Source organism: Gambusia affinis, linkage group LG13 (genome assembly GCF_019740435.1).
Source record: "Gambusia affinis linkage group LG13, SWU_Gaff_1.0, whole genome shotgun sequence".
Lineage (NCBI taxonomy): Eukaryota > Metazoa > Chordata > Actinopteri > Cyprinodontiformes > Poeciliidae > Gambusia > Gambusia affinis.
The window spans coordinates 11506027-11524053 of record NC_057880.1 but is presented as its reverse complement, the minus strand read 5'-3'; the positions used below and the strand labels follow the sequence as shown (position 1 = coordinate 11524053).

The 18027-nt window shown below is 37.2% G+C and overlaps 2 protein-coding genes across 8 annotated transcripts in view; one reads left to right on the top strand and one right to left on the bottom strand.

The window, feature by feature from the left end:
* Positions 1-18027, top strand: part of sorcs3b (sortilin related VPS10 domain containing receptor 3b) — a 77473-nt gene that overhangs the window by 49503 nt on the left and 9943 nt on the right. For 3 of the 5 annotated variants that reach the window (XM_044136514.1, XM_044136517.1, XM_044136515.1), the window contains exons 24-27: positions 654-753; positions 2150-2255; positions 2369-2529; positions 7738-7809. In XM_044136514.1, the coding sequence (XP_043992449.1) occupies positions 654-753; positions 2150-2255; positions 2369-2529; positions 7738-7802 (432 nt within the window). In that variant the 3' untranslated portion in view covers positions 7803-7809. Of the gene's footprint in view, positions 1-653; positions 754-2149; positions 2256-2368; positions 2530-7737; positions 8847-18027 lie in introns of those variants that run through there. The other 2 variants (XM_044136518.1, XM_044136513.1) reach the window with 2 other exon arrangements.
* The window catches only part of LOC122842540 (VPS10 domain-containing receptor SorCS1-like), a 58132-nt gene continuing 51834 nt past the window's right edge, over positions 11730-18027 (bottom strand). For 2 of the 3 annotated variants that reach the window (XM_044136511.1, XM_044136512.1), the window contains exons 25-27: positions 17569-17677; positions 16391-16545; positions 11731-12177 (exon numbers count right to left, since the gene is read on the bottom strand). In XM_044136511.1, the coding sequence (XP_043992446.1) occupies positions 12065-12177; positions 16391-16545; positions 17569-17677 (377 nt within the window). In that variant the 3' untranslated portion in view covers positions 11731-12064. Of the gene's footprint in view, positions 13489-16390; positions 16546-17568; positions 17678-18027 lie in introns of all 3 variants that reach the window. The other variant, XM_044136510.1, reaches the window with a different exon arrangement.

Sequence of the window (18027 nt, the reverse complement as noted above, 5' to 3'; positions counted from 1 at the left end):
AAATAATGAACCTGGAAATTAAAACACAAAGAGGTAAAATCAAATTAAATAAACAACAAGGAAATGATCAAAATAGCTACTAAATGAAAACCTACGTTCTAACACCATAACATCATAACAGACTCTTAATTAGCTTTGTCTGGCAAGTTCTCTTTTTCTCATGGTGACACTTCTGGAGCAGTCTGTGCTCAAAAAAGTTTTTTTTTTTCACCCATTTGAAAAAGAAGCTCCTCCCTGGACATTTCTGTTCTGCATTGTGCCTGGAAACTGAAAGGAGAATAGCCATTAACATGTCCCATTTTCATGCATTGCCAGACTCTCCTTTATGCCACATTTAGCCAGTTAGTCGAGAGTTTTGGTAGGTGTCTGAGGGACTGAAACGTCCTTATCATTTTTGGTATGGATAGAACTGTACCCTGGAAATGTCTTGTCTGATGTAGCATATTAGCTTACCCAGGGCTGCACAAGAGAGCCATTAAAAAATTAAGCAAATCTAGTCTAATAAAGAATATCCTCTCCAGATTGTTATTTAAGCATTGCATTTCTACGTTTTTTACTCTTTTAGTATCATTATTATTTTAAGTGTCAAATGATTGCAATGACAGATCTGGATTGTGTCTGATAACATCCTCTGTGTTATCTTTCCAAAACAGATATCAGATATTTTTGCCACTGCCCTGAACCAAGGCCTGGTCCATTTCGAGCTAAAAGCAAATATTCACATTGTCGTATCCATGACTCAGCAAACCTTGGGTAAGTCACTGTTAGGTCACTTTCTATTGTTTTTGCCAACAGATATCTATCTATCTATATATATATAGATATATAGATATAGATATATAGATATATATATGTATATATATATACATATATATATCTATATATAGATATCTATATTGACCCAAGGTTTTATCTAGATTTAAAACTTCAAGTACAGTTTATCACAGGACTTAAACATTGTTCAGAGTGTCAGGTTGTTTTTTGTCTTTTTTTTTTTAACCTGAAGTCGTGGTACAGTAGCTGTTTGAAATCAGTCAATCGATGAGGTGATTGACAAGGAGGGCATTAGGTATGCGCCAAGGAAATCTGCAGGGTCATCGGGTCATTAACGTATTGCACAAATGTGTCGATCAACCCTGCGTGGCTTTACCCTTTTCATCCACCGATGGATCTGTCTTCATTTGTGTCGGCACACAAAGGTCTGGGTTGCCTTTAAAATGATCCTGAAAGGTCAAACACTTCATCGTCTTCTATCAGTGGGAGAGAAAGATGGGTGGTGAGGAGAAATGCTTTGAATATTGCACCTCAGCATGCATAAGCTGCTGCACCATGACAGTCCCCAGGGAGAGACCAGGGTTGTCCTGAAGGTTTCTTTTAACCTTAAAATTAACCCCCAGAGGATAACAACAAAGCAACAAAGTCCAATTCTTTAAACTGCAGCTATGGTGGTTACATGGGATTGAGTAATAAAAGCAATCCCTCTGGAAGACAAACAACCATAAGTGAAAGGGAAAATGTTTGAACATTATATATTATTTGTACTTTTTAACTCTGGCTTTTGGCTCACAATAGTTAAATTCATGTTTATGACCAAAATTGCACAGATTTGTAAGAAAAACTTTTGTCAAAGCACCGTGACTTGGGGCTGTAAAGTGTCGGTACGCTATGGACGAATTTTAAAAGTGCTCTGTTGCAAGTCCAAGTTCAGTCTGCTTGTAATTATCTACCATGGTAAATTACCTCTTAGAGCAAAAACTGAAAGTTGTCATTTTCAAATTTGTTCAGAAAACATTTTGTACTAACAATGGTCATAAAAAGTCAATAAAACAAACAAAAAAAAAAACTTAAAAAAGACATATTGTGCAATTTTATATTCTCACATTCAGAATAATTGAGTTCAGCTGCTGGGCCAAGTTGCGTACGTTTTGTCATACTTTTACCAGAGCCTACAGATGCAGATGAACCTTCAACCTCTGAATATGGCATTCACTTCATGTCTTTAACAAAGCTGTGGTTCTGTGGCTACAAAGACTTTTTTCCATCAGAAATGTCTTTTGAAATTAATTATATGCAGTATAGGTTTTTTGGTTCCCGACTGTGTCGATATTTACAATTTCATGTGACGAATTTGAATATGCTTGTGTTTCAGCACCACTGGTGGATTCAGACTCAATTCACAGTGGGCCCGCAATGCTAATGCTGATCAGCGTGGTCTTTGTTGGTATAGCCGCATTTTTTATCTACAAATTCAAGAGGTTTGTCCGCCCACATCCAAAACTACGCTCTACTCTATTCTAGAAGCTAATCTTTTAAATGAAATGGCTTTAAAAATAAAAAAAAATCTTTGCTGGTGTACTGTCTCTTTCAGGAAAATTCCTTGGATCCATGTGGAGACTGAAGACCCCCATGAGAAGGATCCAGAGGTGATAAGCACAGTAGGTCAAAACGATGCCATGTCCAAGGTCAAGCTAAGCGAGTTTCCGTCTCAGAAAGAACTCATGGAGAAAGAGCTGGAAGGCAGAAGCAGAGGTAATCAGTTTCAAACCTTCACTATTTGCAGTTTTGTGCAGCACACTGTACTTAATATTGGAAGAAATACCGAGATCAGCTTTTGCTTCAGTTTAAAATCTATTCAAATGATGAATGTCGTGAAATAAACACATAATATAATATAACATAGTATATAGGTGGGGAAGTAGTACCATTCCAATCCAGCTTTAATTATAAAGCACTTTACATTGCCAGAAGGACAAAAGTTCTGTATGGAATATTTCAAAAAAATTACAAAATGCCAATATTTTGAAGATCTAGTAAATCATCTTAGAAGAGATATAGCTGCTGATGAGTCGTTTCCAAAGTAATATTCTGAAACACTAGAGTGTAAATAACAAAGCTCATTCTGATCTATCTTAAATGAGTTTCAAAGACTACATTTTAGAATCTAGGGTGTGACGGTTGTTACTCCGTCGTTTTTGTTCAGGCAAAATTAAGTACAGACTAATAATATCTGTGAACTACTGTGATCCATTAATCCATTAAAGCAGGATTTAAAGGATGACTGTCACTGCAAGAGACTGGTACTGATTAGCATTTTATTGCCCCCAAAATACACCACTTTGCATTTGAATGCATGTTAACAGCATTTGGTGAAGCCTGAAGCAGCTGCATTGTATCAGTCTCACTTAAATGGCTCCTGTTAGAGTGATTCCAGCGTGCCCTGTATTGAAGTGCAGCACACGTCCGAGGAGCTGGAACATCTTTATCACCGCGGTATGTCATATTTTTGCAAATTGCCCCCCAAGAGCACAGCCACAGCATCTGCAAAGAAACCCAGATATCACTGTGACAAGTTAACTTTTTGATTGCTTCTGTGACATCTTCTCTGAAGCCTTCGAGATGGAAACTACTCAGTCCCTACACGCTGAGTGTGGACTGCTTGACAAAAGTAGCGTTGCAGTCCTTCTGACACAGACATGTGGGCTGCAGGCCTTTTTTTGTGATCACTCAGCACTTTGGGCTGTTCTTCATTTCTCAGCTGTTTCCACCTTTTCTAGTTCTTGCTGATCTAAGACAAATTAACTCATTTTAGGGTCACTAACAAAAGTGTTTATTTGCCAAAGAGCAGTAGAGCATTGGACCTTCAGGTTTTGGAATTGCCAGATCAAATTTGTTTAGAGGTGTCATTTATTTTCATTAGGTTGGATTTAGTTGTCTTTATTCTGAATTTGTTCATAAAAACATACTGTACTATATAAATATATAGTGATATATTTTGTCAAGCAATAGTTGATGTAAAACATTTTGTAATCTTGTGCATAAATTACAAAGTTTGACATTTTGAAGTCTCCAGAGGGGAAGAAAAATAAGTGGTTTTATATTTAAGTCAAATCAAGTTAGATTTATTTGAATATCACATTTTAGCAGGACAACAATTTGGGATTCAGTGTGTTTGTAGCTTTTTTAAGGCCTGGTATTAGCATGAGTCCTTATAAAAGTAGAGCGTGCTCATTCACACATGCCATTAGCATTTCTGCAGGTATTTTACATTTACATCTAAATATTCAAGTTAGTCATCTCATAGATAGCACTGTCAGCAAAATGTAATCAAGGTTCTACTTTTAAATACTTTAGACTTTATCTCTAGAGAGATTTACCAAAATCACATTTTTGTTTGTCATTTCAGTTTCGAAACTCCTAATGAGCTTAAATATGTAGAAGATGCGACGTGAGGGAGATGTTGGAATAGTTTCAACCAAATGAAAATGAGTAAAGAGTAAAAATATAATAAATTCACCACTACCCTTAAAGTCTCCACCAGAGTGAAATCATCTGATGGTTTGTTGGCAGCTGGACGCTGCATGATACATCTTAATCACACTCATATCTATAATAAATGGAGTAAGCAACCTCAGATAGCAATTTCATCATTTTAAATGACCAACCGCAGTATGGTTTTTAAGAACACAGCTTAAATAATTTATATGTTATATATTTTCTAAGTGGGAGAAAATATATAACATTATAACATATGTCATTATAGTCCAAATTACTTTTCAAGCTATAATTGGAATGTCTTGTCAGCGCAGATTGAATAAAAAGCAGCATATTTTAAGTTTTCTTTTTTTTTTCTTTTTTTTTATGTGTATAGGAATTATTTGATTTGTGCTGAGGCAAAATGACCAAAACGACACCTCATAAACCTTGGTCCTTAAAAGAAATAGCCCAATACATTTTCTCTACCTTGTGGTGGATTTTGATCTATGTGAAAAGGCTTTCTGCCAACGGCGACATGACCTGCAGGGTAGCAAGGGCCAAAAAGAGAAACAATGAGGCAAAAAGAAAAAAAAACTATCAGATGCACCTCAATAAGTTTTTGTTTTGCCTGTTTGCATATCAAGGTGCCCAACTATATTGACGCACATCATAGCTAGGTGATGATATTGAAGTTAGTATGTATTAAATTGGATATATTAGTGTTTTGCAAGGAGTCTGGAATGTATTAATCATTCCTCGTTTGGTTGTGAGTGGGCCAGCGGAGAGAGAGGTAAAAAACTCAATATCCTGTCAAAAAGATTTTAGAACACACCCAATGGCAATAACACCAAATGGAGAGAAGGCAAAACCAAACCCACTGAAGAACTAAACTGGTTTAGGAGTGAGCTACAGGTATTTAAGCCAACATACATACTAAACCTGGAAACTTGTTTTATTTTTAAACTGTTAAATGTCTTCTCTGAATATAAGGAAGGAAGTAAACAATTTTCAAATCAGGATTAGTTCCTGTTCAAATGAAATGTTTTTAGAAATTTTCTAAAACAGCTAAAATATATTCTTCAAAACTGCTCCAAAACTGACTTCACTTCATATATTTTAGTTATTCTTAGTGCTCTTGTTAAAGTTAAAAACTCATAGGAAAAAAAAAAAAAAAAGTTAAACAATGTAGTAGCTAAAGAGCATTTCCAACCCAGAAGCTGTTAGAGACTGAAGCCACTGCAGAGTAAACATTAGGCTTACATTCATCATGCTTGTGGGAACATAACTCTAAATGAATGATGGCATTGCGCAGTAACTGCAAGCTGCAACAAAAATGAATTATTGCCGCTTCTGCAGCAATTAACTTGTGTAATCAACAACAGCCTAATACATTTATAATTACATAAATTGGTCAGAAATTATTTGAAATGACTAAGATGAAGCATAAAAAGTCATCAGAGAAATTATTGCACCGACTATATAAATGACATCATCAGTAAAATTTACGTGTCTCATTAGATTTGAACTCACTTACGTGGGCAGTATAACACTGACTATGTGTAGCCATAAACAAATGATATACAGCTTTTGTTCTGCCGCTTATCAGAGTAATAGCAAAGGTGAAGGATTCCTTTTGTGTCTTCTCCCTCATGGACACAAAACTATTCATAATTTGTTAGATTACATGTGGTTATTAGTGTTATGAGACATTTAATTTTTACATTTAAATTGCAATATTTTTATTTAAGCTTTAGTGAGGCCATTTGTGTGATGGCCCCCCATAATTTATTCTTCTGAAAGACATTTGAAAACCTACAAAATGCTCATATTTTCTACATAAAAAAATGGTTCTGGTCTGCTCTGCACCCCCAGAACCAGAACCAAACGAGGAGTAGTGGCATTTAGCATCTATGCACCAAAAATCTGGAACAAACTTCCAGAAAACTGTAAAACAGCTGAAACACTGACTTCCTTTAAATCTCAACTAAAAACCCACTTGTTTAGAGTTGCATTTGAAACGTAATCAATTGCAAATTTATTGAGAGAATCTGACTTGATGTTGTGTTTTTATTGTTGATTCTATGTTGCATTGTGTTTTTGTGTTTGAGTTGATGTAAAGCACTTTGAAATGCCATGCTGCTGAAATGTGCTATACAAATAAAGTTTAATTTGATTTGATTTGATTAAAAGGCACACATTGCTTCACAATGCAATGTGAAGCATTGTGATGATTTTCAACGCACAAAGTCAAATTTATTTTACACGTATATATATATATATATATATATGTTGCATGTATATGATACATGTAGCATTTTTATGACAATTGAAGGTAAGTCAGTTACTTGATTGTGCTATAAAATGGCACAATGTGCCTGGAAAATGCATGATACTCCCCGTTTAATTAACTTGTGACAGAAAATATTTTTGTTGATGCAATGTTAGCCAGAGTTTTTCACGCAGTACATGTAAACATCTGGTTTAATCTCTGAGCCATGTTAAAACACACATTTGCTTACCTGACACACTCCACACATCCGCACAAACATCTGAATGGCCCAGCTGTTGATCCCTCTCTCTTGAGACGTCTGTTGTGGCAGCGTACTGTGGGGCATGCTGCATCTCACAGTCTTTGCTGCTCTTCTCCTTTAAGCCAAGACTTGTTTCATACTCTTAGGGCAGAAAGTGTTTTCAACAGATAACACTGTTTGTTGGTGGCTGAGGAGGGAGAACGCCACTTTTCAATTTAGTAAATCTCACCCACTGTCGTTGCACCACTGGGCCTTTCAAGAAAATATGGACGCCCAGCCCCTGTGCCTCTTTTAAAGTCTACATATTAATTAGGCCTGCTTTCAATAAAAGGGTCTTCTTTTGTGTTCTTAAGTCTAAGACATAGGCCATGTTTCTTTATTGAGCTGTCCATCCGTCCATCCATCATCTTCCACTTATCTTAGGTCAGGAAATCCTGAGGCGTTCCGAGGCCAGCCAGATAACCTAGTTCCTCCTGCATCTTCTGGGTCTTCTTGTGGGTCTCCTCCTGGTGGGACATCCCCAAAATACCTCACCAAGGAGACATCTAGGGGCCATCCTAACCAGATGCCACCTCACCTGGCTCCTCTCGGTGTGGAGGAGCAGCAGCTTTACTCTGAGCCCCCTCCAGATGACTGAATTTTTCACCTCCTCTATAAGGGAGACCCATGATATTCTATGAAGAAAACTATTTTTAAAACAAACGGCAATAAGGCTACAAAAATGTTTTTCTTACTTATGTTGTAATTAGGCATGGGATGTTATGAAAATCTAATATTAATATTACATTTTCAGAAACATGTTTATTTTATATTAAAATCAAGTCATCATTAACTTTAAAATGGTACCTGAGGGCCATGTAGATAAAGCCAGAGGACAATTTGTAAAAATAATTGTGATATCAAAGCAATCTATTGGTTCTGAACTTTCCTCATGTGTGTTTTATGTTCACAGGAGGATTTGGGAGAAATATGGAGAGAATTGTGACAAGGGAATTTCCTAATTGTACTAACGTCTAATACATAAGTAAGTACTGTGTGTTGTGTTTTGATTGTGCTTAGTTTGCTTTGTTAGAATATACATATATATATATATATATTTTTTTTTTTTTTCATTTGTGTCATGCTGATAGCTGCAATTGTTCAGTCATTTTTTTTACTTCTGTGGATAGGGTACGTAGTTTGCAGTATCTCAATTGTATCAATTATTTGCTCTGAAGGTGTCCATCTACTTAAATCGGTCCAGATGGTCCTAAAACTGCCATAATGGTTACTATAAACGTTTTATAAATGACTTGAAAATATTGTCCAGATTTTAAAATATTGGTCTGAGTTTATTATATCTAAATGATTCTCCTTTAAAGTTGTCGACAGTCGCTAAAGTAAAATATGAAAATATTAAAAGTATGTTTTAGAAGACATTGGGATCCATTCACTGGCCACTTTACGTGAAATTTTGGAGCATAAATGTGTTTCTATCTTTCTAGTAACAGAGATTTTTCTGTTGTAAATATCATCAAGATGTGTACAAATGTCCAAATCTGATTCTTGTGAATGCTCAAAGGACAGAAACAAGTTGTAGTTTTGCTCTGTGAGATAATAACGGTGCTTTGAAAGACTGTTTCTCAGATGTTGGAAGTCTGTCCTTATTAAATTTGGGATTGTTTGTACCTTGTACATAGAGGGGGGGGGGAGTGATACAGTAGCGTAAAGTCACTAAACAGTCTTGTGTTTCCATCTGCTTCAGCTCTACAAGCTCTATGATCACTTTGTTTACTTTATTATCTACAACAGCATGCCCCAATTAGCTGTGAACAAAGACTATGTTGGGGTGTGTTTGTGTGTACTGTATATATGTTTATGGTGATTTTAAATCTTCCTTGACACATTAAACAGATTATTAAAATGTTGTCTAACGGTCCAGTTGCTCAAAGGTTATGCATGACATATCTAGTATTGTATCCTTTTGTCAATTAAAAGGACATTGTCATGTTTTAAGTTACATTTCTTACGGTGAACAAATTAACATTACAAAACTGTTGAAAATAAATGTATTTTTATATGGTTTTTTTATTATTATTATTTTTCTATTCTGCATGTTCCTGCAGTGTGTCTTCAGTAGGCATATGTGTGCAAATACATTGCTTAGACCATGTCTGTGATGTCGTGACATAATCCTGACAAAAATAGTTCAAGAAGCTGTGTTCTTGCAAACCTTGCCCCAGTCTTATCTGGATAACTGGTGCCTTGTAACAGGCGGTGTATCAGCCTCAACATACTGCTCTTAATGATCTCACAGAGGCTCTGAAGTCAGCTTTAATGGGGAGAGGTGTGATAACAGCCACATGAAGATTCCCATCTGACATTTAGACTGGGCTCCATTTTACCTCTTTCGCTCAGTTAGTCTGGCACAGATGGTTTCTGTTTTAATGGGAACAATTACAAGGCTGTGGACAACGATGAGAAAAGGATGACTTGGTAAAGAAGAGCTACGAGCATTACGACTGCGTCCTGTCTTTCTTCTAGTACAGAGGAGATCTGCTGCACATTAAAATGTCGCGCAAGCTGCCAGAACGGAGGACGGGAAAACTTCACACAGGCCCATCTTCTGCTTTGCATTTCGCTTGCCACTTCAACAACCGCGTCTCTCACACACATACACCAATCTCCATCACTCAAACAGCCATCAACGCCCCAAGAGTCTTATTCTCGCCTGTGCTCTCAGTCTGAATTAACACCAAGGCTTCTCTCTAACCGCCCTGGGATGTTCTGCGGTGCACAATCAAATTGAACGGTGACAATCACTAATGGATGATTCGCTGCAGCCAGACACTGTAATGTAGCACTCAATGAAAGGAAACATGCTCATCAATTTCACACTGTGGCTAACACAATATTGCTGTGGGTTATTGTTGTGGGACATTTTTCATTCAAGGTGCCATCCGGAGTAGGAAAATCTTCTTTGTTGACCGGGTACGCGTTGATCTCCGGGAGAGGGGGTAATTAATTTGTTGCACAGTGGGAGAGCGAAGGAACCAGCCAATTAGAATCACTCCAGGATACTCTGCACTGTTCATTGTCCTCCCACTCTGCCCCTTTGTAACAAGAAAATGGCTGCAGCAAAACTTTAGGCATGCTAAGCACTTATTGAAAGAAAAGGCACTAAACGTCCAATCCGACAGAGGGAAAGTGTGGAGTCAAAGCTGCGTGTTTCATACAGAGAGGCAACAGAGATCCTGGCAAAAAGGTTCACACCTGTTGAACTTTTCCTCATTTTACAGCCACAAACATCAACACATTTCATGAGGATTTTATGTGTTAGACCACCACAAACTAGTGTAGAATTCAGAAGCAGAGGGAAGACAATGAGCATAGTTTTATATTTTTTAACAAATAAAAGCCTGAAAAATGCACCAGCACTTATATTCAGCTTTCCTTAGTTATGATTTGCAGAAAGATATTAATGAGAGCTACAACATTTTGGGTGTATGTCTAATACCTACATTGCATATCTACATTTGCTGTAGATATGTGTTGTTACAGTGCAAACTCATCAAACTACACTGAGTATTTGTGAACATATTTTTTTAAGTCTTGCCACAGTTTCCTGTTTGATTTAGGTCTGACTTTTAACCCAGCCATTGTAACATATGAATATGCTTTGATTTAAATCATTCTATTGTAACTTTGGTTGTATGTTCAGATTTGCCATCCCACCAGAAGATGAACCTCCAGATATTCTCTCTACACACATCTTCCAGAATTCCTTGCAGAATTTCCCTGTGTTAATTAGCTCATTCATCTTTCCATTAACTCAGACTGGATTCTTTCTGCTAAGGAAAAAGCATTCACACAGCATGACGCAGCTACCACCATGTTTCATGTTGAAAATTGTGAAATCAGCAGGGTTAGAATTTCACCATAGATGGAGTTTAGTCAGACAGCTCGCATGCAAATGTTTAAATACATCTCTGTTAGCCAGCATGGTTCAACCCGTGGTCATGTTGTTCATGCCATGGAGTGCCTCTCTATGTCCTGAACAAGCTCACCGCATTTAAGGAAGTTGGGAGATGGTCTCTGATCTTGAAGCTGCACCGATGGTTGAGTGACTGAAGAGAACCAAGAAAAATCCTCCAAAAGCAGCACGGTGCAGCAGGATGTAGACACCCGACTGGCTGCTTAATCCTCTCATCACCTGGTCTTTTAGTTTAGGTGGACAGTCTTGTTTTTGGTCAGATTGCAGTTGTGCCATTCTTCATCAGTTTTTGGATGACTGGTCAGTCCTCCATGAGGTGTTCAGAAGTCAGGATATTGTTTTCTAACTGAACCATCCCTAAAACATCTACATACAATAGCTTTGTAATTTACACAGAGATGGAATCTACTGTCTGTATTTGGAGACTTCTGAAAACAAGTAGTTGTTCTGGATTTGCTTTAGGGGTATCAGAGGAAATGTGGCTAAATATAATGCATGCCATGCGTTTCAGTTATTCCTATTTGTAAGAAATTTTGTTTTTCTTCCTCTTCAAAATTATGGATTACTTTGTGTTGGCCTATTTCATAAAATTCCCATTACAAACATTAAAATTTGTAGTTGTAACATGACAAAATAAAAAAATAAAAATACACCATAGACCCTGACATATAAACAGTGACTAACAGCAGTGGACGTTTATAACTTTAAACACTAACATAAACAGTGTTTCTGTTTAATTCACCAACCAGCCACACTGCAGTGCTGTTGTGTCTCCTCTTTATTCTGCAACCATGGTTACCTCTGCAAGATCAAACAAAAAACACTAACAACCCACTGAATAATCACTTCACTTGTAATGTATGAGTTGTCTAGCCTCTGGAAAAAAAAGAAAAAAAAAACAAAATACTGAAATACATTTTCTCCAAGGTAAGACATATTTTAAGCAGATCAAACAAAAGCATCATAGAAACCTGTTCACGATTGTATTCACAGCTTAATAACCGGGACTGAAAGATGATTAATTTCACTTAATAATTTTCAAAAAAAAAAAAGAGAAAGATCTTTGAACAGCTGCACGAAGAGTTCTTCAGGGCTTGAGTTTATTTATGCTTCTGGCTCAATCAGGGGATTGCTAGGAAGAAGTATGGAGAAGCCTCCAGTCAATTTGTCTTACTGACATATGATGCTGACAACACTTAAAAAGAAAGTTTGATGAAGAAGGACCTCGGTACATATCCCAAAGAGACAGCGGCTGACCGAAGCCGTGTGCGTGGGCTGAGCCGCGTTGACAGGAGATACGTCTTCTCTATCTCAGTGTCCCTCGCAGCGCAGGAGATGAACAAATCTGCAGCCTTTTGTCCGCCGAGTCCTTGGGGGCAAACCTAGAACACATTGCGGGCCCCTTTGCATTTCTGGAATCTTGGGAGATGGTGGAGAATCAGTCCAGAATAAATAAGAAGGGCTTTAAGCAAAACAAAAATAAACATAAGGAAAAAAAAAATGCAGTGCAAATGTTGGAAAGACACCACCAACCTTCACAGTAATTTCAGTTCAAAGAAAAAGTTTGTAAGTGTGCCAACAAATCTTTTAAAGCAAAAAAAACCTTGATCTTATTACTAATTAAACACAAACAGGAAACTTTTTTTGTTCTTTTCTTGCTGCTTCTTCTTAGTTCATGTAATTATTCCACACTTGGAATGATTCAATAAATTTACATATAGCTCTCAGTACAAACCAGAAAGTACAAGAAATACACAAACCAACAAAGAGGAAATTTACACTAGGGCCACGTAGTCTCATAGGTGGGACCATGTGAGAATTGAATGAAGCGTTTCTTTTAGGGGTAAAATCTTTTGAATATTTTAGTTCAGTTTGTTTCAGATCCAAGATGTTTCATTGTTTCTAAAGTGACTTATTTGTGTCTCCTAAACAACAGGGATTTCAGAGAATCTCATCTTCTGTGCGTACCTATCTGCTATAATCTTTTGTTGTGTGTGTTTTTTTTGTTTTTCTCTCCGCTATGACATATATAACACTGTGAGCTGCAGAGAGACAGGCTTGATGGAATACACAGATCCGGGCTCGGGAGCCCTCAATCATCTCCTGGATATTGCGAGTTTTCATTGGATGAGAATCTGGTGATAAGATTTACTGATTACAGAGAGCTTAATGAATCTGGTTCCCTCACTGTCTTACTCTGATAAGTCTGTGCAAAAAAAAATAAAAAATAAGAAAACTTCACAAACACAAGTCCAATAATCAGGAAAAAAATGAAAAATTTTCTAAATATATATATATATATATTTATATATATTACACTCTACTGTCATACCACTGTTGATGTTTTCATATTTGAGCAGTTGCAGCTATAACCAGCTGAGACAAATAACTTTCACTTCTTCCATTATGGATGTACAGTATTTACATAAAAAAGATCAAAGTCCTTGCAAAAATACAAGTATTTCAGTCAAAAACTGTTCCTTTTCAAGAGGCAAGTATAAATCTGTACAGTCTCCTCGTAGGGATTTAGGCAGCACAGTGTGAACTGGTCCATCCATGCATGGGTAGCAAAAGACTCGAGACCATTCATTGTGACCGCAGCTTCCTAGCTTGCTGGAAGTAACTGCCAAAGAAGATGTATTGCTTTCGAGTCGGTCATAGACTTCCAACATTAAAACACATGGGGCGCTTCATCAGAGAGCTTGATGTCTGTGTGAGATGGCAGGTAGCCTGGCGAGGCAGAAGAAAGGGAAGAGACAGCGGAGAAATTTTATGTCGGTATTTGCATAAGAGTGTGTTTTTGCAGGCAAACACACTCATCTTGGATAGGCCGATTGTTTACTGTAGGTGTGGGAAGGGAAGAGGTAAATCAGCTGGAACCTCATAGATATCGCTTGATGAAAATGCTTTCACCACTCCGCTGCATTCCTGATGCACTAATTATTTTATTGGATCAAATAATTCACCTGGACGTGCTCATCACTTTAGCTGGCACTTGATTGTGCTTCACTTGCCTGTGTATACTAATACCTCTGTGTGACAAACTAAGGAAGGCAAAAGCATAAATATACAGCACATAATAAAAGCTGCATCTTGCCAACTCACATGACAACCTGGAGGGGGGATGAAGCGGAGGGACGTAAAGCAAAGCATCAGCACTTAAATTAAGTGAATCCCTCATTGCCGACAGTGAGCTTCAGCTTGTGGCCACATTCCTCTACTGTTATAAAGGGTTATAAAAAATAAGACACTGCAATATTGTGTATCAGATTTTGGCTTGTTGTGCTAAGGTTTTGAGAATCAGCCAATAAAGCTTGGCTTCATTCAGAGACGCTCAAAGATTATAAAAAAGAAAAAAAAGTTATTTAGTACAGTTACAGTACTAAAGAGTTAATTCCAAGGAACCCAATTTCTATTGCATACAAGTGGATCACTTTCTTTTAATACATATAATGAAGAAGTTAATTCATTTAAGTTAATTAAGTTAATTTTAACTTGATTTTAAGTGTTTAAATAAACTCATTCATTATAAATATTTTTTAAACTAAGAGTGACCTTTATTGTTTATTTTGTCAATTATCACTTATAACTAATAAAACCCCAAATTCTGTTGGTTGGAAAATTTGAGTGTGGCATAAGACCAGTCATAGAGAAAATAATTTATAAACTTTAATGTTGGCCTGCTGAGTGTCCATGTACATTACTGGATGTTTACACAAGATTTAATCAGGGCTCCTTTAGCAGAAATCACTACAATATTTCAGGGTGTCGAGGTGCTCAGGAAGCCCAGGTTGCTTTAATAGTGGCCTTCAGGTTATCTGCGTTGTTGACTCTGGTGTTTCTCAACTTCTTGACAATACTCCATAGATTTTTTTTTAAATAGGTTTAGGTCAGAAGAGTTTGCTGGCCAATCAAGCACTGCATGGTCATTAACCAGGTACTGCTACTTTTTCAGTGTGGTCATGTGCCAAGTCGTGCTGGAAAATGAAAGCGGTATCTCCACAAAGCTTGGCAGCAGGAGGGAGTATAGCTTTGGACTTTAGAGAACACAGCAGACCTGCACCAGCAGATGGCATTGCTCCTTAAATCATCATTGACTGTGGAAATATAATAATGGACCTCGAGCAACTTGGATCATGTGCCTTTCCAATCTTGGCCCAGAGTCCGGGAGATTGGTTTCCAAATGAAATGTAAAATTTAATTTCCTCTTTCTGCTCTACTTTATATGAAAGAGAACTTTAGCAGCCCAGTCCATTTTCTCCTTCGCTCAGGTACAACACTTGTGTTGTTTCAAATTCAAGAGTGCCTTAGCACAATGAATACGACAGTTTTCTGGCTGACTGTCCTTCAACAGTTTCAGATAAGCTACTATATAACTTTTCGGTATTAGGAAGTTGTTTTTAATTGGTTATTAAATGCTTGAAATATACACCTATGAATGTAATAAGTCTAAGTGATATATGAGTTTGATCATATATCAATATGAGTTTTATCTCATCTACAGTTGGTAATTATCAGATGATTCACTGATGCATTGTGCAAATAGGGGATAAATCCATCCCCTATTTGCACAAACTTCTGGGAAAACAGCAGTTAGTGACAGAAAAGGTCTAACTAACTAGAGAAGTAACAAAATATTATACACATTTAGTTTGTTGCTATACGATCAACTATTTGTGCAGTGGTTCTCAAAAGAATAAACCCTCCTGTTACAGGCGTTTGAGGTTTAAAAAAGTGAAGATCTTGACAAATCTCTTCCAGTTAACAAATGTAATGTGGCATTTATCATGAAAACAAAAATATGTTATAGTGGATGAAATGTTACTAAAATAAAACAGTGCAATAATCCGGTTACAAAAATTAGGACACACACACCTAATACGATGTAGAAGTACGTTTTACGTCAATTTAAGTATCTGGTCATGTTGAGTTCAAACCTGCCATAAGTTTAGCTGTTTCAGTTGGATTTTTGTTTTGATTTTCTTTTAGAAAAAAAGCCTTTGTTTGTTGTCAAAAAGTCTTAACATAACTTCAGTGTGCAAAAATATCAGACAGGTAAAGCTACAAAAAAATCAATAATTCTTTAAATTAAGATTTCTGGAAATCTTAAGCGTTTTAAGGGCTTTTTTAAATTATTATGAATTAAATGTATGATTCTATTAATTAATTACATACCACGCAATTAACTAGATTGAAATTTTAACGGGGTTCTATAAATGGAAGTATAATAATTAGTAACTCAAAGCTACCATCATCCAATTAGTCAGAAAATGTAATATGAACAGAAAATAAGATATCTTAATATTTAAAATTAATATATGAATCAGTTTGCAAGATAAAAATAATCACACTACTAAATGTGTCAAGCTATCAGTTCAGACTGGCATGAAAAAAGATGCATGTGAAAAGTACAGAGAAAAAAAAAGTTAATGCCTGGTGAGAAAAAGAGCATTTCCCCAAAGGAATATCCATCTACCCTCGTCATTACAAACAGATATTCATGCAATTTTAATTCCAAATACACCCACATCGCAGTCTCACTGGAATTGGTGAAGGATGTGCCACTACAACATGAGTGGGAAAAAAAACAAAAAGAAAAACTTCCAAAAATAGGACATAGAAGCACTGATACCTCTGCTTTTTGAGTCCAGTTGTATATCCACATGGTCCAGTGAGGTCAGCTCATCCCCCTCAGGGTTCGGGACAGCTATGGAGGTCACCGCAGGGATGACCTCTTGTTCTTTGTCAGGCTTCTCTGTGGCGTACGTGTTCATGCCTGGGATCTTTCTGCAGGTCGTGCAGAGTGGGAGAGGTTTAGAGTAAAGTAGAGGTGCATTAATGGAAATCTGCCATCAGTTTTACTTCCACTAATGCTTTCACTGGGCATAATGTGTCACACACTATTTTTAACAGTTAAAGATGGCGGAGGATTGTTTGAAAGCTGGAAACTAGGGCGTTTTGCATTCCACTGGGCAACGCTCTCTCTCTTTCATATTGTTCACCTCAGTTTTCAATCAATTTTTCATCCCCTCTGATGCATCCCCAGTTCTGCCTAAAACTAACTTCTTGCATTTCTAATTTCCGATTTCTCCCTCATGAGCTTGTGCTGCAGCTGGTGCTGTGACATTCGGGGGGAGCTCAAGAAATTCAAAGTTGATTTCCTAACGTAGCAATTACAATCCAGAAAGCTGAAGTCAAATAATGTTTATAATGAGCAATATTTTAGAGGAAACAGACTGATCCCCCATGAATGACATGGGATTTCTTGCAGCAGAGGATACTATTTACTGTATGTCCCACACTGTATAATATATGTTGTCTCAGGACTTATCTCCTCAACCTTTCCTGCCATTGTGCGGAGTATGCCTCACCTTGAATGGCTGTGTTTAGCATTTCCAAAAGGTCAACCCTCACATTGTCAGATAGATGAATATTGATAACTGCAGGACTCTGACACCCATTCAGCACTCTGGGAGAATTGATTAGACTGTCATTCCCTGTAATATTCGGCAGATTGAGACAGAGGGGAATTGTCTTATTCCTCTAGCTATTATTGTGCCATGGATGTCCATAACTTGGAGATAAATGGAGTGTGAATACAAGTGGAAAGTTTCAGGAGCTTTCAGCTTGAGGAGCGTCGGTATAGTCAATGGACAATCTGAACAATGCTGCGCAAACAGAAACGAGGCCAAATATTTGATCGTAGATCAGCTTTTTTCCTATTGTTCTGAAACCCAGTGGAATGAATTTTGCATTCGTCTCTCTTCCTAAGAACTCCATAGTGTATGCACTGTGCCTGCTATACTGTACCTTTTAAATTTATATATCACAAAGATAGCCAATCCCATCAGCACCACTGACACCAGCATGATGACTGCAGTGCCACTGTGCCCACTGTCACTGCCGTCCACAAGAGGAGCTTTAAAAGAGAATGAGTGAGAAGATTAGTGATATGAACTTTAATTATAGAACATTGATAAGAACTCTGAAGCCAATTCTTAGGTCCTAAAATGGCACATTGTTAAAACCCTTTATCCCTTTATTAATCCATCCGTAGGTTTCATTCTTGTTAGATGTTGATGTGCCCCTGGGCAAGGCACCTATCCTGCTGCGGGTGTGTAAATTTGATGGTGCGAACAGGTCAATGGCACACTAATGTAAAGCACTTTGAATGTTTGACTGGAAAAGCACCATATCAATTCAGTTCACTTACCATCTATCTTTTAAAATACTAGACTGTCAGCCAGTTTGCTTCAGCTGAACAAAACT